Source organism: Corvus hawaiiensis, chromosome 7 (assembly GCF_020740725.1).
Source record: "Corvus hawaiiensis isolate bCorHaw1 chromosome 7, bCorHaw1.pri.cur, whole genome shotgun sequence".
NCBI lineage: Eukaryota > Metazoa > Chordata > Aves > Passeriformes > Corvidae > Corvus > Corvus hawaiiensis.
This window is the reverse complement of record NC_063219.1, coordinates 7,523,225-7,545,357: the sequence shown is the minus strand read 5'-3', so window position 1 is coordinate 7,545,357 and position 22,133 is coordinate 7,523,225. Positions and strand designations below refer to the sequence as shown.

Here is a 22,133-nt window from a genome sequence, read left to right as displayed (position 1 = left end):
TATTATAACACATTCTATATTTATATTCTACAGAATATAGAAAAGAAAAGAAAATTCTTAAAGAAAAGAAAATCCCCTCTGGCTCAGGTGGCCCCAGCAGGCAGAGCCTCCCAGATCAGCTCTCCGCAGAGCTCCAGAAACACAGCCGGCCAAGGCTCGACAGCCGAGGCCGTGTCTTCCATGCCCTGCGGAGTTGATCCTGCAGCCTCCGGAATATGGAGTATCGAGACGTCTCTAGTGACCGGAGAACGTACAATGTTTGAAGTGCCAGGTTGGAGACAGCAGGGCTGATGTCCTCTGTCAGGTGTTCAAGGGCTGCAAGAGAGAGGAACAGAGCCACGGTCAGATCCCGGATCTGCGGGGACCCGAGGAGAGCCCCCTTCCAGGGCCATCCCAGCCTGCTCTTGCCATGGCCAGGAGGGAGCAGGGACCGACAGGATCAGCCCAAAGGTGCTGGCCACCAATGCCCCACGCGGCCCTGAAACCTCTCTGTGCTCTGCCCACGCCGCCCCTCGTCCGCACAGGGAGCAGAGCCCTCCGCAGCCGGGGCAGGAATTGCAGATCCCCCCGCCAGCCCCCGCTGAGAGCCCGCTGCCCTCACTCACCTTTGCACATGAGCTGGAGCTCTTTGTGCTGCCCCCTCATGCTCCGCCCGGCAATCTCTGGGAACACAGAGCCTGTCACAGCCCCAGCGGCACAGCTGCCCCACACCGGCGCTGCCAGCCCTGAGGCCACACGACCTCCTTCCCTGGCAGCGCTCGGCCCGGGCTCCTGCCGCATCCTGACGCCCGAGGGCAGGCGGGGCTCCACGGCCCCGGGCCCGGATCCCGCTGCCGGGGCAGCAGGCGGGGCCGGGGCCGAGCTGCGGCGGGGCGGGGAGGGGCCCCGGCCTCGTGGCTCACCCATGAACCTGACGGCCGCCTCTCGCAGGGGCTCCTGCGGGTTCTCCAGGTACGGCAGGGCCAGGCGCAGGTGCTCGGCCGCTTGGCTCCTGTCCTCTGCCAGCTGGAGAGAGCGCCAGGAGGGAAGGCTTAGCGCGGGCTCAGCCCCTTGGCCGGGCGCTCCCTACGGCCGGCACTGCCTCCCCTGCCCGCACAGCCCCGAGGCCCGGCCAGCAGCCGCTGGCGCCGGGCTCTGGAGAGGGCCGAGGGCCGGGTGCTGCCCGGGGAGCCTCGGTGCCGCCCCCGCCCCACAGCCCAGCTGGGCCGGCGCTCCATCGGCGCCCGGCTCGGGGCCAGAGGAGCCTGGAGAAGAGCCCGCGCGGCCCAGGGAAGGGAGCAGCGTGTGGGGCGCAGGCTGGCGCCCCTGGGTGCAGCGCTGGACAGGGAGCACAGCTGCCAGCCCCGCACACTGAGCGCCGGGGGCAGGGGGCTTCTCCAGGCTGCGGCCAGGCCGTCCTTACCAGGCACTCGGCGAACTTCCACAGCTTCTCCTTCTTCACCAGCTTTTCGAGATCTCTCCTCTTCAGGAACTGGACCGCACAAAGCAGCGTTTCCCGAGAAGCCTGGCGAGCAGCAGAGACCCGGAGATGGCACCACAGCCCAGGGCATGGGACGCGCGCGTCCCTGTGCCAAGGCCAGGAGGAGGCTGAAGCCCGCGAGGCGCCAGGGCAGGAGGCAGCCCATCTCCATGCCGGGGCACGAGTCCTCACCTCTGCCACGTGCTGGTTCTCATCGTGGCAGTGGAAGAAGAGTGGGAGCAGGCTCTGGCACACTTGTGTTTTCAGGGGCTCTTTTTCTATGACAAAAGACATCAGTGTTCTGAAGACAAACATGGAGAGCAGCTGCACCTGGCTGTCATCCTGTATGAAAGGAAGAAAAAAAAGACCTCAACATCAGCTGCTCCAGGCCCACCTGGGCGCAGGCCTGAAAATCCACAGGGTACACAGTATCTGGGTGGCATCCAGTGGCCTTGCCTGGGGGCACAGAGCCTTACGTTGTCAAAGAGTGGCAGGAGGGCCTCAGCCAGCTGCAGGGCGATGGGGCTCGGTATCGGGGCATCCTTGTCCAGGAAGAAATAAGTCAGGAGAACGACGGTCATCCTAACCACGTCGTTGTCGCTATCCCGCTGGAGCACCACAAGGCTTTTAGTCAGGCTCCACATTCTTTCGGCCTGTGTGGAACACAAAGCTGTGCAACGCCACCCTTCTACAGTAGGGCCCAGAGGCCAAAGGCCTGTCCCGAAGCACTCGGGCAGCTGAACCAGGAGGCAGGAGAGCTGGAAACAGCTGCCTCAGCGCCCAAAGCCCGGCCAAGCCCAAGCGACTGTGTTCCCCAGCCCCACGCTGCCAGCGCAGCTTCAGGTGCTGCCCCCTTCTCACCATTGAGGGATCATCCCTGAGCAAGAGGAGGACCCTGAGTGCCAGGCGACGCATCTCCCTGCGCTCGCTCTTCAGGTGTCTTGTTACGACGTCCATTATGCTGTCACCGCATTCACTCAGGTCCAGGCACTCGAGGACCTGAAAGGCACAGGGCAGTGACAGGGGAGCCGGCCGGCAGGAGCCCGGAAGCGCACAGGGCTGGGCCCAGGCAGCAGCGCAGGGCGCGGGCACCGTCCCAGGCAGCTGCGGCTACGGGAGGGCAGAGAGCTGGGAGGCAGCTCTAGCGAGGCAGCGCTGGCCGTCGGGCTCACCTCCACAAGGAACGCCAGGGCGGGGAAATCCCAGTATGGCATCTCTTTGCTGAGCATCTCAAGGAGACAGCATAAGATGCTTTTACACAAGTGCAGCGATGCTTGGCTCATCTCCCTGGAAGGCAGAAAAAGGCACTCAGGCCCTGAGCTGGGGTGGGGGGGGGGGGGCGGGGCAAACCTGTCCCAGGACTGAGTCACATAGTTCTGGTCTTTCCCGACCACCCTGCGAAGGGACCTGGGCCCTTTGGGAGGCGGCTGCTCCGGGGCACCCTCCTCTCCCGGCCTTTTCCCGTCAGCTCAGCCGTTCCTCGGTGACAAGGCCCTCTGGCCCACGACCACGGCCACCGTGTGGGGCACCCTGGGCACAGGGCACAAAAGCCGAGGGCAGCGGGGGAGAAGGGGGTCTCACCTGGCCAGCAGACCCACTGCATAGTGGTGGGTGTCGGCACAGAGCAGCGTGTCCCAGCCACGCTTGCGCTCCATTGCCATCACCACGTGCTCACACTGGAGAAGGCAGAGCAGGGCCTTCAGGGTCCGCACTGCAAACCTGTGTGCAGAGCAAAGCCCAGGTCACGCTGGGGGACTGGCTCCTGCCCTGGCGACATGGGAGGGACAGGAGGACTGGGATGGAGCACCTGCTGGGGTTGGTGGCAAGGCCGTGTTCCTCCTGGCATCCCTTCCAGAAGGTATTGACCTCCTCTGGCGTATCCAATGTGCTGAAGTACACTTGGAAGAGGAGATGCGCAAAGAGGCGGGGGAAAAAGAATATCAGTACGTGTGGGACACAGGGCACCTGGAGGATCTTCCACATCACCACAGTTGCCTGCAAAGGACAAACCACCCTGAGACAGCGCCCAGTGCCAAGGCGTCCACGTGGCAGGGCCAGAGCATGGAAGGGGGAGGCCAGGGGAGACGTAGGCGGAGCACCTGGCCTGGTGCCCCTGAACCTGCCCCTAGCCCAGGTTTCAGCCCAGCGCCTGAGGCAGGGAGACGCAGTGGGGGCAGGAGGATGGAGAGCTGATGGAAGGTGGCCTGGGGGCGAGCAAAGGCCAGTTCCAGAAACTCACAGCCAGGGCAAAGACATCTGTGTCGTCGCCATCGGAGGTGCGCATGCTGTGCTCTGGCCAGCTCCCCAGCACATCGAGGAGCAGCAGCTGCGCCAGCTCCGCAGTCCTGGGCGAGGACATGATTGTCGTCCACATGGTCGCAGCAGCTCTGTGGGGTCAGAACTCTGTGTCGGGGGGTGTCAGCCACAGCACCGTGGCCTGGGCAGCTGTAGGGGCCCGGGCTGACTGCCAGCTCTGCTTCTGCCCACGGCCCTTCACCAGCAGCACCCAGGCAGCCCACCCCTGTGGGCACCGGCCCCTGAGGGGCAGGGAGGGAGCATGGCAGCAGGCTTGGGGGCTGACATGCCACGGCTGGAAAATGGAGGAGCCAGAGGGCCCTGGAACTCTCCGTTTGTCACGCGCCTGGGAGACAGGCTCCACAGGGTGATGGGCTGGTGAGCCCTGAGCCCTTTGGGCAGGTGGGCCCCATACCTGTCACACAATGGGGCCACACGCAGGAGAGTCATGACTACATCAGCTGGCTGTGCCTCTGTCAGCTCCAGCAGGGTATTGTCCAGCCTGTGCTCAGCAGGCTCATTGGCCATGAGCCATCGGTGGATGAACCTCACCATGGCAGGCACCTGGAGAAGGTACGGGGAGAGCTGGAAGCTGCCACAGGGAGTAATGTCCCCCAGCTTCCCCAGAGAACTGCTTCCCTTCCCACCACACTGGGATGGCCTCAAAGGCTTAAAGTGACCAGCAGGCGTGGCTTGGCAAGCCATGTGACTCCTGGGGGAACTGAACCCTGGCCACATGCTGCTTACTTGCTCTGGACTGGAAACACCCTGCTTCACAAGCAAATCCAGCAGGGCGGCACTGGTCTCGTATTTGAAGACCTCTGAGTATGGTATGACCCCAGTGCCCATGACGCTGGTCTCTTTCTCCCGAATGCTCCTGATGAATTTGCAAACCATCTGTAGGAGGAGGGCAAGAGGAGAAGGATGTTCCATGGGGTGCTCCAAGCACAGTGCTCGGCTGAGCAGCGACAGCAGGCCCAGCCCAGGTGGGGACGGCTGCAGGTACCTGCGCTGTTCTGCGGAAGCGGCCACGGGCGGGGTCGTGCTCTTGTGTCGGGTCCACGGCTGGGTCTGGTAAAGAGCGAGCGCAGCCAGAGCTGAGGGGCTGCGGGAGAGGCCGGAGAACACAGCCCAGCCCTGCGCTCCCCAGGCAGGGACAGCCCCGGTATGCCCAGGGGATGGAGCACGGCTGCTGTGGGGGGGGTCTGCCCCGGCCTCTCTTCCGTCCTGTCCATGGGCATGTCCCCAGGGGACGGGACAGGATGGGATGGGATGGGACGGGATGGGATGGGGCCAAGTTGGCTGCAGGCACCAGCCCTGTGACCCAGCTTTGCTATTCACCCTCCTGTGGTGGCTGGAACTGCTCCACCTCTTCTAGCTGCTGTGCTGGGGCAGCTCCAGGGCCTTCTTCCTCCTCCTCCTTCACCCAGGCCAGCTTGGGCACGGTTGGGGGTCTCTGCTCCATGTCACTGACTGGATTGAAGGGTACTTGCAGAGATACGCCTCCAAAAAGTTCCAGGTCATCAAGTCCTGCAGTTGTGCCTTGAAGGCACCAGCCCTGTGGCCTAGCTCTGCCACTCACCCTCCTGTGGTGGCTGGAACTGCTCCACCTCTTCTAGCTGCTGTTCTGGGACAGCTCCAGGGCCTTCTTCATCCTCATTCACCCAGGCCAGCTTGGGCATGGTTGGGGGTCTCTGCTCCATGTCACTGACCGGATTGAAGGCTACTTGCAGGAGAGGTGCCTCTTAAAAGCTCCGGGTCAGCAAGTCCTGCAGTCGTGCCTTCAAGGCACCTTCAAGAGAGAAGTCTTGGGAAGCAAGGACAGCAAGTCCCACGGTCTGGTCTCGAGGGCACCGGCCACAGGGATGGGAGATGCCTTAGAAAAGCTCCGGGGCACCAAGTCCCATGGTCTGCCCTCGAGGGCACCTGCAGAAGAGAAGCCTCAGGAAGGCCACGGGTCACCAAGTCCTATGGTCTGGCCTCGAGGGCACCTGCACAGGTAAACGCCTCGGAAAGGCTCCGGGTCAGCAAAGAACAAGCGCGCTGTGCGGGGGCTCCTCACAGCACCGCTCTGTCCTGTCCTATCCCGTCGCGTGCTCCGAGCACTGTGGCGTGGCCGCGTCACCACCAGCACCTATGTCAGCACGTGTCACAAAGGGCCCTGGGACACCCTGTCCCATTCCATCCCATGGTGACCATGCTGCACCGTGTCACAAAGGGCCTTTGCACACACTGCCACCTGCCCTGGGGCCGCCCCCAGCCCACCCCAAGTGGCCCAGGTTGGAAGGAATCCCTTGCTCCAAGTGCCTAAGACAGCCCGACAGCAGCTTTAAGAATGGCTCAATCCATAAGCAAACGCTCCCCTGCTCTGTGGGTTCGGAGCAGCACCAGGAGCCCCCACGGCCAGCAACACAGCCGTGGCAGGAAGGGCACGGGGTCTTCCACAGAAGCTGGCACGGCCTCCGTGGGACACATCCCGGCTGGTGGCCATCCTAAAGCCGGGGCTGTGACACAGACACAAGGACGTGTGAGCCAGGGCGCAAATGCTGCTCTGACCCCGGGGCCCCGGGGAGCGCTGAAATCAGCAGGTGTGGCAGAGCCCCCGCCGAAGCAGACCTGCTAGACCCCCGTGCCCTGGCCGCGCTGGTGCCCGTCTCCTGCCCCAGAGACCTGTGCCCCCGGGGGACTTCTCTGCCAGAGGGCAGCCAAAGCCAAGGCGCATTGGGGTCTGTGCTCCTTCCTACAGGGGGCTGTTGGCAGGAGCACCTGGAGCAACTGGGGGCAACACTCAGTATCTGACAGGAGATGTTGCTGCTTCCTGGAATGAATTTTTTCATGGAAGGGATTAGCAGTAGAACCAGAGCATCACCAGCTTCTGAGTTTCACAGGACAATTAGATTGTACAGAGACACGGTCATGTTTCCTTGTGATCTTCTGTCTGTTTCCCTGGGAAAAACATTAGCCCAGTCTCTGACGTTCAACACTCCAGTTGCTGCATGTCTGTCTACGTTGCAGCTGATGCAAGGCAAACGTTTCCTCCGGCCCCAAAGAGTCGTGCCTGAAAAGCCACAGAGCCATATCTACTTTAACTTTTTTTTTTTTTTTTTTTTTTTAAAGTTTTTCAGACCCTGCTGATCATTTTCAAGGTTTTGTCCCTATCCCTAGGGCACATTCTCCAGAAGTTCTGCTGGGACATCCTTTTGCATTTAGTGGAAGTTACCTGCAATGACCAGTTGAACAAAGCCCTGGGAACACTTGAACTCCTGGGTGAAACCGGGCAAAACATTAATCACCCACATCTGAAGCCATGGACTGCCAAGTACCATGCCCAGTGTCACACCCTGTCCCCTGTAAGTTTACTGATGCCGTTTAAAAGGGGTTGCCAAGGAAAACAAGTTTTAATATTTTTGTCATTTCCGCATTGGCATGAAAATCCTTGACCAGAAAAATCAGATGTCAAAATTTCTAGGATTCTTAAATAGCAAAGCCGTCATTTTCACCTCTGGGTTTTAGAGTCTCTGGGCAGTCACACAAGGTTTTAGACACTCCATAGAAAGTCCCTGGTGTTCAGCTATACCTGTGCATCAGCATATACTCCTGATTATTACTTTAGTCGGGAGCAGCAAACCCAAGAATGAGCCAAACAGGCTGTTCCAAGCACTGTGTTCTCACGTCCTGCACAGCAGTAACTGGGAATTCAAGAATGGATTCAGAAGTCTCAGGGTGCACAGGAAGCCACAAAGACTTGGGGATGCTGAAATGGACCAGCCTGGAGCCTGTGCCTGGGCTGTACAGGGCTGAGCTCCAACCGTGGGATCTTACAAAGGTTGAATGGACATACCAGGTCCCATTGGAGACTCCTATTCCTAGTTCCGTGAGCAACAAGATTCAGCTTTAACCAGCTGACCTTTTCCTCTTAGCTTGAAATCCAGGAGGGGAAAAGGTAAACATGGCAGCCAAGTGTTCTTCCAATTCTAGTGACTGGTGTGCGTGCACACCACCTGTGCCCATGGCGGGGTGGCTGGAACTGGATGATCCTTAAGATACCTTCCAACACAAAGTGCTCTGGGATTCTGTGATTCCCCAAGTGGAGAGCAAAACGGAGCCATAGAAGTCCCTGCTTTTCTTCAGCGCCTGCTGCGGCTGCTTCCTTTGTTCCAAGCAAGTCCAGGATTTAGTTTGGAAGCTCATGCACGTGTCTGTAAGGTGCCTGCATGGAGGAGAGGGACGGCAGCTGCAGCGCAGGGCTCGTGTCCCATCAGAGTCTCGCTCTCACGGTGGCACCAATGCCACTGCCTTGGGACGCCTGACTGTGGAAGGCCAGTCTGCCCTCAAGCACAGCCACTGAAGTCAGTCAGGGGCACAGGCTGCAGCTGAAGCTGCCAAGCATTGCTGTGAGGCTGGCGAGTCAAGAGAAAGCCATCATGGCCAATTCTGCTGGAGCCTTTTGCCAAACCACGTGCAGCTGTGCCCACAGTATCCCCCTTTTTGGCATCCCGGCTGGCCCGGATGCCTCGTTGAGCAGGTGCCGGCGCTCGGGCTCCTGCTGTTCCTGGGCACGCTCTGGTGCCGTTCCTGTGGCGTCCAGAGCCGCTTTGGCAGCAGCGACTCGGCAGCCCTGCTCGAGGAGACATCGCCGTCTGTCCCATGGTGGCAGCAGCCGTGCGGGCCCAGAGCGCTGTGTCAGGGGGGCTGCGGTCACAGCACCGTGGCCTGGGCAGCCGTGGGGACTGGCAGCACCCAGTGGCCGTGCCCCGGCAGGGCCCCTCTGCCCTCCTTGTCCCCAGCCAGCCCAGCCTGGGCACCTCGGGCTGGTCCCCACTGTCCTGCTGAGGCCCGGCTTCAAGGGCTTCTGCCACAGGCCTGGGAGACGTGTCGGGGAAGCGCCAGAGCAGCCGGGTGGCAGGAACGAGGTGGCTGCCTGGGGGCTGCTTATGGCCTCTGACACCCAATTCCTCAGGCCTTCCCACCACCCCCGCCCCTCAGGGACCTCCTGTCCCCTTGTAGCCTCCTGCCACCCACTCCGTCACACATCCTCCTCGTGCCTTCCCGCTGCCTTGTCCCGTCAGCGCTTCCGCAGCACCTCCTCCCTTCACGGCCTACCACCGCCCCGTCCCCTCAGGGTCTCCCCCAGCCTGGCCAACCTGCCCGGCAGCAGCACAGCCCTGACAGAGCTCCAGACGAGCCGGATCAAGAGGCACCTCGGAGCCCTCAGCAAGCCAGGCAGCAACGCACGGGCAGGAGGACACAGATGGCGGCTCCTGCCGGGGACAGGGCTTGTGGCCATCTCCCGGCACCAGTCCCGCAGGGATCCCCGCAGCTCTGGCCCCTGCCCACCCGCTCTCTCGACAGCGTTAAGGCTTCAGCAGACCCACCAAAGGCCAAGGAGCTTCTGGCCATCTCCCCTTCCACTCCGCACGCTTGGGCAACTTGCTGAGCGCAAGCACCCCTTCTCCCCTCTTCCCCTATGCCCTGCCGATACTGGGCACCAAAAGAAAGCTCCTGGGAGTCTGTGTATTATAACACATTCTATATTTATATTCTACAGAATATAGAAAAGAAAAGAAAATTCTTAAAGAAAAGAAAATCCCCTCTGGCTCAGGTGGCCCCAGCAGGCAGAGCCTCCCAGATCAGCTCTCCGCAGAGCTCCAGAAACACAGCCGGCCAAGGCTCGACAGCCGAGGCCGTGTCTTCCATGCCCTGCGGAGTTGATCCTGCAGCCTCCGGAATATGGAGTATCGAGACGTCTCTAGTGACCGGAGAACGTACAATGTTTGAAGTGCCAGGTTGGAGACAGCAGGGCTGATGTCCTCTGTCAGGTGTTCAAGGGCTGCAAGAGAGAGGAACAGAGCCACGGTCAGATCCCGGATCTGCGGGGACCCGAGGAGAGCCCCCTTCCAGGGCCATCCCAGCCTGCTCTTGCCATGGCCAGGAGGGAGCAGGGACCGACAGGATCAGCCCAAAGGTGCTGGCCACCAATGCCCCACGCGGCCCTGAAACCTCTCTGTGCTCTGCCCACGCCGCCCCTCGTCCGCACAGGGAGCAGAGCCCTCCGCAGCCGGGGCAGGAATTGCAGATCCCCCCGCCAGCCCCCGCTGAGAGCCCGCTGCCCTCACTCACCTTTGCACATGAGCTGGAGCTCTTTGTGCTGCCCCCTCATGCTCCGCCCGGCAATCTCTGGGAACACAGAGCCTGTCACAGCCCCAGCGGCACAGCTGCCCCACACCGGCGCTGCCAGCCCTGAGGCCACACGACCTCCTTCCCTGGCAGCGCTCGGCCCGGGCTCCTGCCGCATCCTGACGCCCGAGGGCAGGCGGGGCTCCACGGCCCCGGGCCCGGATCCCGCTGCCGGGGCAGCAGGCGGGGCCGGGGCCGAGCTGCGGCGGGGCGGGGAGGGGCCCCGGCCTCGTGGCTCACCCATGAACCTGACGGCCGCCTCTCGCAGGGGCTCCTGCGGGTTCTCCAGGTACGGCAGGGCCAGGCGCAGGTGCTCGGCCGCTTGGCTCCTGTCCTCTGCCAGCTGGAGAGAGCGCCAGGAGGGAAGGCTTAGCGCGGGCTCAGCCCCTTGGCCGGGCGCTCCCTACGGCCGGCACTGCCTCCCCTGCCCGCACAGCCCCGAGGCCCGGCCAGCAGCCGCTGGCGCCGGGCTCTGGAGAGGGCCGAGGGCCGGGTGCTGCCCGGGGAGCCTCGGTGCCGCCCCCGCCCCACAGCCCAGCTGGGCCGGCGCTCCATCGGCGCCCGGCTCGGGGCCAGAGGAGCCTGGAGAAGAGCCCGCGCGGCCCAGGGAAGGGAGCAGCGTGTGGGGCGCAGGCTGGCGCCCCTGGGTGCAGCGCTGGACAGGGAGCACAGCTGCCAGCCCCGCACACTGAGCGCCGGGGGCAGGGGGCTTCTCCAGGCTGCGGCCAGGCCGTCCTTACCAGGCACTCGGCGAACTTCCACAGCTTCTCCTTCTTCACCAGCTTTTCGAGATCTCTCCTCTTCAGGAACTGGACCGCACAAAGCAGCGTTTCCCGAGAAGCCTGGCGAGCAGCAGAGACCCGGAGATGGCACCACAGCCCAGGGCATGGGACGCGCGCGTCCCTGTGCCAAGGCCAGGAGGAGGCTGAAGCCCGCGAGGCGCCAGGGCAGGAGGCAGCCCATCTCCATGCCGGGGCACGAGTCCTCACCTCTGCCACGTGCTGGTTCTCATCGTGGCAGTGGAAGAAGAGTGGGAGCAGGCTCTGGCACACTTGTGTTTTCAGGGGCTCTTTTTCTATGACAAAAGACATCAGTGTTCTGAAGACAAACATGGAGAGCAGCTGCACCTGGCTGTCATCCTGTATGAAAGGAAGAAAAAAAAGACCTCAACATCAGCTGCTCCAGGCCCACCTGGGCGCAGGCCTGAAAATCCACAGGGTACACAGTATCTGGGTGGCATCCAGTGGCCTTGCCTGGGGGCACAGAGCCTTACGTTGTCAAAGAGTGGCAGGAGGGCCTCAGCCAGCTGCAGGGCGATGGGGCTCGGTATCGGGGCATCCTTGTCCAGGAAGAAATAAGTCAGGAGAACGACGGTCATCCTAACCACGTCGTTGTCGCTATCCCGCTGGAGCACCACAAGGCTTTTAGTCAGGCTCCACATTCTTTCGGCCTGTGTGGAACACAAAGCTGTGCAACGCCACCCTTCTACAGTAGGGCCCAGAGGCCAAAGGCCTGTCCCGAAGCACTCGGGCAGCTGAACCAGGAGGCAGGAGAGCTGGAAACAGCTGCCTCAGCGCCCAAAGCCCGGCCAAGCCCAAGCGACTGTGTTCCCCAGCCCCACGCTGCCAGCGCAGCTTCAGGTGCTGCCCCCTTCTCACCATTGAGGGATCATCCCTGAGCAAGAGGAGGACCCTGAGTGCCAGGCGACGCATCTCCCTGCGCTCGCTCTTCAGGTGTCTTGTTACGACGTCCATTATGCTGTCACCGCATTCACTCAGGTCCAGGCACTCGAGGACCTGAAAGGCACAGGGCAGTGACAGGGGAGCCGGCCGGCAGGAGCCCGGAAGCGCACAGGGCTGGGCCCAGGCAGCAGCGCAGGGCGCGGGCACCGTCCCAGGCAGCTGCGGCTACGGGAGGGCAGAGAGCTGGGAGGCAGCTCTAGCGAGGCAGCGCTGGCCGTCGGGCTCACCTCCACAAGGAACGCCAGGGCGGGGAAATCCCAGTATGGCATCTCTTTGCTGAGCATCTCAAGGAGACAGCATAAGATGCTTTTACACAAGTGCAGCGATGCTTGGCTCATCTCCCTGGAAGGCAGAAAAAGGCACTCAGGCCCTGAGCTGGGGTGGGGGGGGGGGGCGGGGCAAACCTGTCCCAGGACTGAGTCACATAGTTCTGGTCTTTCCCGACCACCCTGCGAAGGGACCTGGGCCCTTTGGGAGGCGGCTGCTCCGGGGCACCCTCCTCTCCCGGCCTTTTCCCGTCAGCTCAGCCGTTCCTCGGTGACAAGGCCCTCTGGCCCACGACCACGGCCACCGTGTGGGGCACCCTGGGCACAGGGCACAAAAGCCGAGGGCAGCGGAGGAGAAGGGGGTCTCACCTGGCCAGCAGACCCACTGCATAGTGGTGGGTGTCGGCACAGAGCAGCGTGTCCCAGCCACGCTTGCGCTCCATTGCCATCACCACGTGCTCACACTGGAGAAGGCAGAGCAGGGCCTTCAGGGTCCGCACTGCAAACCTGTGTGCAGAGCAAAGCCCAGGTCACGCTGGGGGACTGGCTCCTGCCCTGGCGACATGGGAGGGACAGGAGGACTGGGATGGAGCACCTGCTGGGGTTGGTGGCAAGGCCGTGTTCCTCCTGGCATCCCTTCCAGAAGGTATTGACCTCCTCTGGCGTATCCAATGTGCTGAAGTACACTTGGAAGAGGAGATGCGCAAAGAGGCGGGGGAAAAAGAATATCAGTACGTGTGGGACACAGGGCACCTGGAGGATCTTCCACATCACCACAGTTGCCTGCAAAGGACAAACCACCCTGAGACAGCGCCCAGTGCCAAGGCGTCCACGTGGCAGGGCCAGAGCATGGAAGGGGGAGGCCAGGGGAGACGTAGGCGGAGCACCTGGCCTGGTGCCCCTGAACCTGCCCCTAGCCCAGGTTTCAGCCCAGCGCCTGAGGCAGGGAGACGCAGTGGGGGCAGGAGGATGGAGAGCTGATGGAAGGTGGCCTGGGGGCGAGCAAAGGCCAGTTCCAGAAACTCACAGCCAGGGCAAAGACATCTGTGTCGTCGCCATCGGAGGTGCGCATGCTGTGCTCTGGCCAGCTCCCCAGCACATCGAGGAGCAGCAGCTGCGCCAGCTCCGCAGTCCTGGGCGAGGACATGATTGTCGTCCACATGGTCGCAGCAGCTCTGTGGGGTCAGAACTCTGTGTCGGGGGGTGTCAGCCACAGCACCGTGGCCTGGGCAGCTGTAGGGGCCCGGGCTGACTGCCAGCTCTGCTTCTGCCCACGGCCCTTCACCAGCAGCACCCAGGCAGCCCACCCCTGTGGGCACCGGCCCCTGAGGGGCAGGGAGGGAGCATGGCAGCAGGCTTGGGGGCTGACATGCCACGGCTGGAAAATGGAGGAGCCAGAGGGCCCTGGAACTCTCCGTTTGTCACGCGCCTGGGAGACAGGCTCCACAGGGTGATGGGCTGGTGAGCCCTGAGCCCTTTGGGCAGGTGGGCCCCATACCTGTCACACAATGGGGCCACACGCAGGAGAGTCATGACTACATCAGCTGGCTGTGCCTCTGTCAGCTCCAGCAGGGTATTGTCCAGCCTGTGCTCAGCAGGCTCATTGGCCATGAGCCATCGGTGGATGAACCTCACCATGGCAGGCACCTGGAGAAGGTACGGGGAGAGCTGGAAGCTGCCACAGGGAGTAATGTCCCCCAGCTTCCCCAGAGAACTGCTTCCCTTCCCACCACACTGGGATGGCCTCAAAGGCTTAAAGTGACCAGCAGGCGTGGCTTGGCAAGCCATGTGACTCCTGGGGGAACTGAACCCTGGCCACATGCTGCTTACTTGCTCTGGACTGGAAACACCCTGCTTCACAAGCAAATCCAGCAGGGCGGCACTGGTCTCGTATTTGAAGACCTCTGAGTATGGTATGACCCCAGTGCCCATGACGCTGGTCTCTTTCTCCCGAATGCTCCTGATGAATTTGCAAACCATCTGTAGGAGGAGGGCAAGAGGAGAAGGATGTTCCATGGGGTGCTCCAAGCACAGTGCTCGGCTGAGCAGCGACAGCAGGCCCAGCCCAGGTGGGGACGGCTGCAGGTACCTGCGCTGTTCTGCGGAAGCGGCCACGGGCGGGGTCGTGCTCTTGTGTCGGGTCCACGGCTGGGTCTGGTAAAGAGCGAGCGCAGCCAGAGCTGAGGGGCTGCGGGAGAGGCCGGAGAACACAGCCCAGCCCTGCGCTCCCCAGGCAGGGACAGCCCCGGTATGCCCAGGGGATGGAGCACGGCTGCTGTGGGGGGGGTCTGCCCCGGCCTCTCTTCCGTCCTGTCCATGGGCATGTCCCCAGGGGACGGGACAGGATGGGATGGGATGGGACGGGATGGGATGGGGCCAAGTTGGCTGCAGGCACCAGCCCTGTGACCCAGCTTTGCTATTCACCCTCCTGTGGTGGCTGGAACTGCTCCACCTCTTCTAGCTGCTGTGCTGGGGCAGCTCCAGGGCCTTCTTCCTCCTCCTCCTTCACCCAGGCCAGCTTGGGCACGGTTGGGGGTCTCTGCTCCATGTCACTGACTGGATTGAAGGGTACTTGCAGAGATACGCCTCCAAAAAGTTCCAGGTCATCAAGTCCTGCAGTTGTGCCTTGAAGGCACCAGCCCTGTGGCCTAGCTCTGCCACTCACCCTCCTGTGGTGGCTGGAACTGCTCCACCTCTTCTAGCTGCTGTTCTGGGACAGCTCCAGGGCCTTCTTCATCCTCATTCACCCAGGCCAGCTTGGGCATGGTTGGGGGTCTCTGCTCCATGTCACTGACCGGATTGAAGGCTACTTGCAGGAGAGGTGCCTCTTAAAAGCTCCGGGTCAGCAAGTCCTGCAGTCGTGCCTTCAAGGCACCTTCAAGAGAGAAGTCTTGGGAAGCAAGGACAGCAAGTCCCACGGTCTGGTCTCGAGGGCACCGGCCACAGGGATGGGAGATGCCTTAGAAAAGCTCCGGGGCACCAAGTCCCATGGTCTGCCCTCGAGGGCACCTGCAGAAGAGAAGCCTCAGGAAGGCCACGGGTCACCAAGTCCTATGGTCTGGCCTCGAGGGCACCTGCACAGGTAAACGCCTCGGAAAGGCTCCGGGTCAGCAAAGAACAAGCGCGCTGTGCGGGGGCTCCTCACAGCACCGCTCTGTCCTGTCCTATCCCGTCGCGTGCTCCGAGCACTGTGGCGTGGCCGCGTCACCACCAGCACCTATGTCAGCACGTGTCACAAAGGGCCCTGGGACACCCTGTCCCATTCCATCCCATGGTGACCATGCTGCACCGTGTCACAAAGGGCCTTTGCACACACTGCCACCTGCCCTGGGGCCGCCCCCAGCCCACCCCAAGTGGCCCAGGTTGGAAGGAATCCCTTGCTCCAAGTGCCTAAGACAGCCCGACAGCAGCTTTAAGAATGGCTCAATCCATAAGCAAACGCTCCCCTGCTCTGTGGGTTCGGAGCAGCACCAGGAGCCCCCACGGCCAGCAACACAGCCGTGGCAGGAAGGGCACGGGGTCTTCCACAGAAGCTGGCACGGCCTCCGTGGGACACATCCCGGCTGGTGGCCATCCTAAAGCCGGGGCTGTGACACAGACACAAGGACGTGTGAGCCAGGGCGCAAATGCTGCTCTGACCCCGGGGCCCCGGGGAGCGCTGAAATCAGCAGGTGTGGCAGAGCCCCCGCCGAAGCAGACCTGCTAGACCCCCGTGCCCTGGCCGCGCTGGTGCCCGTCTCCTGCCCCAGAGACCTGTGCCCCCGGGGGACTTCTCTGCCAGAGGGCAGCCAAAGCCAAGGCGCATTGGGGTCTGTGCTCCTTCCTACAGGGGGCTGTTGGCAGGAGCACCTGGAGCAACTGGGGGCAACACTCAGTATCTGACAGGAGATGTTGCTGCTTCCTGGAATGAATTTTTTCATGGAAGGGATTAGCAGTAGAACCAGAGCATCACCAGCTTCTGAGTTTCACAGGACAATTAGATTGTACAGAGACACGGTCATGTTTCCTTGTGATCTTCTGTCTGTTTCCCTGGGAAAAACATTAGCCCAGTCTCTGACGTTCAACACTCCAGTTGCTGCATGTCTGTCTACGTTGCAGCTGATGCAAGGCAAACGTTTCCTCCGGCCCCAAAGAGTCGTGCCTGAAAAGCCACAGAGCCATATCTACTTTAACTTTTTTTTTTTTTTTTTTTTTTTAAAGTTTTTCAGACCCTGCTGATCATTTTCAAGGTTTTGTCCCTATCCCTAGGGCACATTCTCCAGAAGTTCTGCTGGGACATCCTTTTGCATTTAGTGGAAGTTACCTGCAATGACCAGTTGAACAAAGCCCTGGGAACACTTGAACTCCTGGGTGAAACCGGGCAAAACATTAATCACCCACATCTGAAGCCATGGACTGCCAAGTACCATGCCCAGTGTCACACCCTGTCCCCTGTAAGTTTACTGATGCCGTTTAAAAGGGGTTGCCAAGGAAAACAAGTTTTAATATTTTTGTCATTTCCGCATTGGCATGAAAATCCTTGACCAGAAAAATCAGATGTCAAAATTTCTAGGATTCTTAAATAGCAAAGCCGTCATTTTCACCTCTGGGTTTTAGAGTCTCTGGGCAGTCACACAAGGTTTTAGACACTCCATAGAAAGTCCCTGGTGTTCAGCTATACCTGTGCATCAGCATATACTCCTGATTATTACTTTAGTCGGGAGCAGCAAACCCAAGAATGAGCCAAACAGGCTGTTCCAAGCACTGTGTTCTCACGTCCTGCACAGCAGTAACTGGGAATTCAAGAATGGATTCAGAAGTCTCAGGGTGCACAGGAAGCCACAAAGACTTGGGGATGCTGAAATGGACCAGCCTGGAGCCTGTGCCTGGGCTGTACAGGGCTGAGCTCCAACCGTGGGATCTTACAAAGGTTGAATGGACATACCAGGTCCCATTGGAGACTCCTATTCCTAGTTCCGTGAGCAACAAGATTCAGCTTTAACCAGCTGACCTTTTCCTCTTAGCTTGAAATCCAGGAGGGGAAAAGGTAAACATGGCAGCCAAGTGTTCTTCCAATTCTAGTGACTGGTGTGCGTGCACACCACCTGTGCCCATGGCGGGGTGGCTGGAACTGGATGATCCTTAAGATACCTTCCAACACAAAGTGCTCTGGGATTCTGTGATTCCCCAAGTGGAGAGCAAAACGGAGCCATAGAAGTCCCTGCTTTTCTTCAGCGCCTGCTGCGGCTGCTTCCTTTGTTCCAAGCAAGTCCAGGATTTAGTTTGGAAGCTCATGCACGTGTCTGTAAGGTGCCTGCATGGAGGAGAGGGACGGCAGCTGCAGCGCAGGGCTCGTGTCCCATCAGAGTCTCGCTCTCACGGTGGCACCAATGCCACTGCCTTGGGACGCCTGACTGTGGAAGGCCAGTCTGCCCTCAAGCACAGCCACTGAAGTCAGTCAGGGGCACAGGCTGCAGCTGAAGCTGCCAAGCATTGCTGTGAGGCTGGCGAGTCAAGAGAAAGCCATCATGGCCAATTCTGCTGGAGCCTTTTGCCAAACCACGTGCAGCTGTGCCCACAGTATCCCCCTTTTTGGCATCCCGGCTGGCCCGGATGCCTCGTTGAGCAGGTGCCGGCGCTCGGGCTCCTGCTGTTCCTGGGCACGCTCTGGTGCCGTTCCTGTGGCGTCCAGAGCCGCTTTGGCAGCAGCGACTCGGCAGCCCTGCTCGAGGAGACATCGCCGTCTGTCCCATGGTGGCAGCAGCCGTGCGGGCCCAGAGCGCTGTGTCAGGGGGGCTGCGGTCACAGCACCGTGGCCTGGGCAGCCGTGGGGACTGGCAGCACCCAGTGGCCGTGCCCCGGCAGGGCCCCTCTGCCCTCCTTGTCCCCAGCCAGCCCAGCCTGGGCACCTCGGGCTGGTCCCCACTGTCCTGCTGAGGCCCGGCTTCAAGGGCTTCTGCCACAGGCCTGGGAGACGTGTCGGGGAAGCGCCAGAGCAGCCGGGTGGCAGGAACGAGGTGGCTGCCTGGGGGCTGCTTATGGCCTCTGACACCCAATTCCTCAGGCCTTCCCACCACCCCCGCCCCTCAGGGACCTCCTGTCCCCTTGTAGCCTCCTGCCACCCACTCCGTCACACATCCTCCTCGTGCCTTCCCGCTGCCTTGTCCCGTCAGGGCTTCCGCAGCACCTCCTCCCTTCACGGCCTACCACCGCCCTGTCCCCTCAGGGTCTCCCCCAGCCTGGCCAACCTGCCCGGCAGCAGCACAGCCCTGACAGAGCTCCAGACGAGCCGGATCAAGAGGCACCTCGGAGCCCTCAGCAAGCCAGGCAGCAACGCACGGGCAGGAGGACACAGATGGCGGCTCCTGCCGGGGACAGGGCTTGTGGCCATCTCCCGGCACCAGTCCCGCAGGGATCCCCGCAGCTCTGGCCCCTGCCCACCCGCTCTCTCGACAGCGTTAAGGCTTCAGCAGACCCACCAAAGGCCAAGGAGCTTCTGGCCATCTCCCCTTCCACTCCGCACGCTTGGGCAACTTGCTGAGCGCAAGCACCCCTTCTCCCCTCTTCCCCTATGCCCTGCCGATACTGGGCACCAAAAGAAAGCTCCTGGGAGTCTGTGTATTATAACACATTCTATATTTATATTCTACAGAATACAGAAAAGAAAAGAAAATTCTTAAAGAAAAGAAAATCCCCTCTGGCTCAGGTGGCCCCAGCAGGCAGAGCCTCCCAGATCAGCTCTCCGCAGAGCTCCAGAAACACAGCCGGCCAAGGCTCGACAGCCGAGGCCGTGTCTTCCATGCCCTGCGGAGTTGATCCTGCAGCCTCCGGAATATGGAGTATCGAGACGTCTCTAGTGACCGGAGAACGTACAATGTTTGAAGTGCCAGGTTGGAGACAGCAGGGCTGATGTCCTCTGTCAGGTGTTCAAGGGCTGCAAGAGAGAGGAACAGAGCCACGGTCAGATCCCGGATCTGCGGGGACCCGAGGAGAGCCCCCTTCCAGGGCCATCCCAGCCTGCTCTTGCCATGGCCAGGAGGGAGCAGGGACCGACAGGATCAGCCCAAAGGTGCTGGCCACCAATGCCCCACGCGGCCCTGAAACCTCTCTGTGCTCTGCCCACGCCGCCCCTCGTCCGCACAGGGAGCAGAGCCCTCCGCAGCCGGGGCAGGAATTGCAGATCCCCCCGCCAGCCCCCGCTGAGAGCCCGCTGCCCTCACTCACCTTTGCACATGAGCTGGAGCTCTTTGTGCTGCCCCCTCATGCTCCGCCCGGCAATCTCTGGGAACACAGAGCCTGTCACAGCCCCAGCGGCACAGCTGCCCCACACCGGCGCTGCCAGCCCTGAGGCCACACGACCTCCTTCCCTGGCAGCGCTCGGCCCGGGCTCCTGCCGCATCCTGACGCCCGAGGGCAGGCGGGGCTCCACGGCCCCGGGCCCGGATCCCGCTGCCGGGGCAGCAGGCGGGGCCGGGGCCGAGCTGCGGCGGGGCGGGGAGGGGCCCCGGCCTCGTGGCTCACCCATGAACCTGACGGCCGCCTCTCGCAGGGGCTCCTGCGGGTTCTCCAGGTACGGCAGGGCCAGGCGCAGGTGCTCGGCCGCTTGGCTCCTGTCCTCTGCCAGCTGGAGAGAGCGCCAGGAGGGAAGGCTTAGCGCGGGCTCAGCCCCTTGGCCGGGCGCTCCCTACGGCCGGCACTGCCTCCCCTGCCCGCACAGCCCCGAGGCCCGGCCAGCAGCCGCTGGCGCCGGGCTCTGGAGAGGGCCGAGGGCCGGGTGCTGCCCGGGGAGCCTCGGTGCCGCCCCCGCCCCACAGCCCAGCTGGGCCGGCGCTCCATCGGCGCCCGGCTCGGGGCCAGAGGAGCCTGGAGAAGAGCCCGCGCGGCCCAGGGAAGGGAGCAGCGTGTGGGGCGCAGGCTGGCGCCCCTGGGTGCAGCGCTGGACAGGGAGCACAGCTGCCAGCCCCGCACACTGAGCGCCGGGGGCAGGGGGCTTCTCCAGGCTGCGGCCAGGCCGTCCTTACCAGGCACTCGGCGAACTTCCACAGCTTCTCCTTCTTCACCAGCTTTTCGAGATCTCTCCTCTTCAGGAACTGGACCGCACAAAGCAGCGTTTCCCGAGAAGCCTGGCGAGCAGCAGAGACCCGGAGATGGCACCACAGCCCAGGGCATGGGACGCGCGCGTCCCTGTGCCAAGGCCAGGAGGAGGCTGAAGCCCGCGAGGCGCCAGGGCAGGAGGCAGCCCATCTCCATGCCGGGGCACGAGTCCTCACCTCTGCCACGTGCTGGTTCTCATCGTGGCAGTGGAAGAAGAGTGGGAGCAGGCTCTGGCACACTTGTGTTTTCAGGGGCTCTTTTTCTATGACAAAAGACATCAGTGTTCTGAAGACAAACATGGAGAGCAGCTGCACCTGGCTGTCATCCTGTATGAAAGGAAGAAAAAAAAGACCTCAACATCAGCTGCTCCAGGCCCACCTGGGCGCAGGCCTGAAAATCCACAGGGTACACAGTATCTGGGTGGCATCCAGTGGCCTTGCCTGGGGGCACAGAGCCTTACGTTGTCAAAGAGTGGCAGGAGGGCCTCAGCCAGCTGCAGGGCGATGGGGCTCGGTATCGGGGCATCCTTGTCCAGGAAGAAATAAGTCAGGAGAACGACGGTCATCCTAACCACGTCGTTGTCGCTATCCCGCAGGAGCACCACAAGGCTTTTAGTCAGGCTCCACATTCTTTCGGCCTGTGTGGAACACAAAGCTGTGCAACGCCACCCTTCTACAGTAGGGCCCAGAGGCCAAAGGCCTGTCCCGAAGCACTCGGGCAGCTGAACCAGGAGGCAGGAGAGCTGGAAACAGCTGCCTCAGCGCCCAAAGCCCGGCCAAGCCCAAGCGACTGTGTTCCCCAGCCCCACGCTGCCAGCGCAGCTTCAGGTGCTGCCCCCTTCTCACCATTGAGGGATCATCCCTGAGCAAGAGGAGGACCCTGAGTGCCAGGCGACGCATCTCCCTGCGCTCGCTCTTCAGGTGTCTTGTTACGACGTCCATTATGCTGTCACCGCATTCACTCAGGTCCAGGCACTCGAGGACCTGAAAGGCACAGGGCAGTGACAGGGGAGCCGGCCGGCAGGAGCCCGGAAGCGCACAGGGCTGGGCCCAGGCAGCAGCGCAGGGCGCGGGCACCGTCCCAGGCAGCTGCGGCTACGGGAGGGCAGAGAGCTGGGAGGCAGCTCTAGCGAGGCAGCGCTGGCCGTCGGGCTCACCTCCACAAGGAACGCCAGGGCGGGGAAATCCCAGTATGGCATCTCTTTGCTGAGCATCTCAAGGAGACAGCATAAGATGCTTTTACACAAGTGCAGCGATGCTTGGCTCATCTCCCTGGAAGGCAGAAAAAGGCACTCAGGCCCTGAGCTGGGGTGGGGGGGGGGGCGGGGCAAACCTGTCCCAGGACTGAGTCACATAGTTCTGGTCTTTCCCGACCACCCTGCGAAGGGACCTGGGCCCTTTGGGAGGCGGCTGCTCCGGGGCACCCTCCTCTCCCGGCCTTTTCCCGTCAGCTCAGCCGTTCCTCGGTGACAAGGCCCTCTGGCCCACGACCACGGCCACCGTGTGGGGCACCCTGGGCACAGGGCACAAAAGCCGAGGGCAGCGGGGGAGAAGGGGGTCTCACCTGGCCAGCAGACCCACTGCATAGTGGTGGGTGTCGGCACAGAGCAGCGTGTCCCAGCCACGCTTGCGCTCCATTGCCATCACCACGTGCTCACACTGGAGAAGGCAGAGCAGGGCCTTCAGGGTCCGCACTGCAAACCTGTGTGCAGAGCAAAGCCCAGGTCACGCTGGGGGACTGGCTCCTGCCCTGGCGACATGGGAGGGACAGGAGGACTGGGATGGAGCACCTGCTGGGGTTGGTGGCAAGGCCGTGTTCCTCCTGGCATCCCTTCCAGAAGGTATTGACCTCCTCTGGCATATCCAATGTGCTGAAGTACACTTGGAAGAGGAGATGCGCAAAGAGGCGGGGGAAAAAGAATATCAGTACGTGTGGGACACAGGGCACCTGGAGGATCTTCCACATCACCACAGTTGCCTGCAAAGGACAAACCACCCTGAGACAGCGCCCAGTGCCAAGGCGTCCACGTGGCAGGGCCAGAGCATGGAAGGGGGAGGCCAGGGGAGACGTAGGCGGAGCACCTGGCCTGGTGCCCCTGAACCTGCCCCTAGCCCAGGTTTC

The 22,133-nt window shown here is 62.0% G+C and overlaps 5 protein-coding genes across 9 annotated transcripts; all 5 read right to left on the bottom strand.

Moving 5' to 3' along the window:
- On the bottom strand, positions 1–2,103 carry LOC125328578. The gene is made up of 6 exons (XM_048309471.1): positions 1,936–2,103; positions 1,652–1,801; positions 1,403–1,504; positions 903–1,005; positions 606–662; positions 1–315 (listed from the first exon to the last, which is right to left on the bottom strand). The coding sequence occupies exons 1-6, from the start codon at positions 2,101–2,103 to the stop codon at positions 116–118; spliced, it is 780 nt and encodes a 259-aa protein (XP_048165428.1). The 3' UTR covers positions 1–115.
- A 1,172-nt stretch (positions 2,104–3,275) lies between these two features.
- On the bottom strand, positions 3,276–6,127 carry LOC125328271. 3 transcript variants are annotated; one of them, XM_048308626.1, is made up of 5 exons: positions 5,096–6,127; positions 4,761–4,825; positions 4,502–4,651; positions 3,699–4,318; positions 3,276–3,454 (listed from the first exon to the last, which is right to left on the bottom strand). In XM_048308626.1, exons 1-4 carry the CDS (start codon positions 5,217–5,219, stop codon positions 3,953–3,955), a joined length of 705 nt encoding a protein of 234 aa, XP_048164583.1. In that variant the 5' UTR covers positions 5,220–6,127; the 3' UTR covers positions 3,276–3,454; positions 3,699–3,952. The 3 variants fall into 3 exon arrangements, with proteins under 3 accessions (XP_048164583.1, XP_048164581.1, XP_048164582.1); XM_048308624.1 differs by having other exon boundaries at positions 3,699–4,651; XM_048308625.1 differs by having other exon boundaries at positions 3,276–4,651.
- A 3,142-nt stretch (positions 6,128–9,269) lies between these two features.
- Positions 9,270–11,372, bottom strand: LOC125328577. Its single transcript, XM_048309469.1, has 6 exons — positions 11,205–11,372; positions 10,921–11,070; positions 10,672–10,773; positions 10,172–10,274; positions 9,875–9,931; positions 9,270–9,584 (listed from the first exon to the last, which is right to left on the bottom strand). The coding sequence occupies exons 1-6, from the start codon at positions 11,370–11,372 to the stop codon at positions 9,385–9,387; spliced, it is 780 nt and encodes a 259-aa protein (XP_048165426.1). The 3' UTR covers positions 9,270–9,384.
- A 1,171-nt stretch (positions 11,373–12,543) lies between these two features.
- Positions 12,544–15,395, bottom strand: LOC125328277. 3 transcript variants are annotated; one of them, XM_048308656.1, is made up of 5 exons: positions 14,364–15,395; positions 14,029–14,093; positions 13,770–13,919; positions 12,967–13,586; positions 12,544–12,722 (listed from the first exon to the last, which is right to left on the bottom strand). In XM_048308656.1, the coding sequence occupies exons 1-4, from the start codon at positions 14,485–14,487 to the stop codon at positions 13,221–13,223; spliced, it is 705 nt and encodes a 234-aa protein (XP_048164613.1). In that variant the 5' UTR covers positions 14,488–15,395; the 3' UTR covers positions 12,544–12,722; positions 12,967–13,220. The 3 variants fall into 3 exon arrangements, with proteins under 3 accessions (XP_048164613.1, XP_048164611.1, XP_048164612.1); XM_048308654.1 differs by having other exon boundaries at positions 12,967–13,919; XM_048308655.1 differs by having other exon boundaries at positions 12,544–13,919.
- A 3,222-nt stretch (positions 15,396–18,617) lies between these two features.
- On the bottom strand, positions 18,618–21,782 carry LOC125328781. The gene is made up of 8 exons (XM_048309879.1): positions 21,169–21,782; positions 20,858–20,995; positions 20,473–20,649; positions 20,189–20,338; positions 19,940–20,041; positions 19,440–19,542; positions 19,143–19,199; positions 18,618–18,852 (listed from the first exon to the last, which is right to left on the bottom strand). Exons 1-8 carry the CDS (start codon positions 21,277–21,279, stop codon positions 18,653–18,655), a joined length of 1,038 nt encoding a protein of 345 aa, XP_048165836.1. The 5' UTR covers positions 21,280–21,782; the 3' UTR covers positions 18,618–18,652.
- Between the last annotated feature and the right edge of the window lie 351 nt (positions 21,783–22,133).

What these genes read in the sequence shown, in the direction of transcription:
- LOC125328577 (XM_048309469.1), bottom strand. Translation starts at nt 11,372, where the DNA reads ATGTGGAGCCTGACTAAAAGCCTTGTGGTGCTCCAGCGGGATAGCGAC. An exon ending in TCCTGCCACTCTTTGACAAC is followed by an intron (nt 11,071 to 11,204) that starts GTAAGGCTCTGT and finishes CCTTTCATACAG; the next exon opens with GATGACAGCCAGGTGCAGCT. An exon ending in GGAAGTTCGCCGAGTGCCTG is followed by an intron (nt 10,275 to 10,671) that starts GTAAGGACGGCC and finishes CGCTCTCTCCAG; the next exon opens with CTGGCAGAGGACAGGAGCCA.
- LOC125328578 (XM_048309471.1), bottom strand. Translation starts at nt 2,103, where the DNA reads ATGTGGAGCCTGACTAAAAGCCTTGTGGTGCTCCAGCGGGATAGCGAC. An exon ending in TCCTGCCACTCTTTGACAAC is followed by an intron (nt 1,802 to 1,935) that starts GTAAGGCTCTGT and finishes CCTTTCATACAG; the next exon opens with GATGACAGCCAGGTGCAGCT. An exon ending in AGAACCAGCACGTGGCAGAG is followed by an intron (nt 1,505 to 1,651) that starts GTGAGGACTCGT and finishes GCTGCTCGCCAG; the next exon opens with GCTTCTCGGGAAACGCTGCT.
- LOC125328277 (XM_048308655.1), bottom strand. Translation starts at nt 14,487, where the DNA reads ATGGAGCAGAGACCCCCAACCGTGCCCAAGCTGGCCTGGGTGAAGGAG. An exon ending in GTTCCAGCCACCACAGGAGG is followed by an intron (nt 14,094 to 14,363) that starts GTGAATAGCAAA and finishes GCTCTTTACCAG; the next exon opens with ACCCAGCCGTGGACCCGACA. An exon ending in GCTTCCGCAGAACAGCGCAG is followed by an intron (nt 13,920 to 14,028) that starts GTACCTGCAGCC and finishes CTCCTCCTACAG; the next exon opens with ATGGTTTGCAAATTCATCAG.
- LOC125328271 (XM_048308625.1), bottom strand. Translation starts at nt 5,219, where the DNA reads ATGGAGCAGAGACCCCCAACCGTGCCCAAGCTGGCCTGGGTGAAGGAG. An exon ending in GTTCCAGCCACCACAGGAGG is followed by an intron (nt 4,826 to 5,095) that starts GTGAATAGCAAA and finishes GCTCTTTACCAG; the next exon opens with ACCCAGCCGTGGACCCGACA. An exon ending in GCTTCCGCAGAACAGCGCAG is followed by an intron (nt 4,652 to 4,760) that starts GTACCTGCAGCC and finishes CTCCTCCTACAG; the next exon opens with ATGGTTTGCAAATTCATCAG.
- LOC125328781 (XM_048309879.1), bottom strand. Translation starts at nt 21,279, where the DNA reads ATGAGCCAAGCATCGCTGCACTTGTGTAAAAGCATCTTATGCTGTCTC. An exon ending in TCAGGGATGATCCCTCAATG is followed by an intron (nt 20,650 to 20,857) that starts GTGAGAAGGGGG and finishes TGTTCCACACAG; the next exon opens with GCCGAAAGAATGTGGAGCCT. An exon ending in GGCGGCCGTCAGGTTCATGG is followed by an intron (nt 19,200 to 19,439) that starts GTGAGCCACGAG and finishes CTGTGTTCCCAG; the next exon opens with AGATTGCCGGGCGGAGCATG.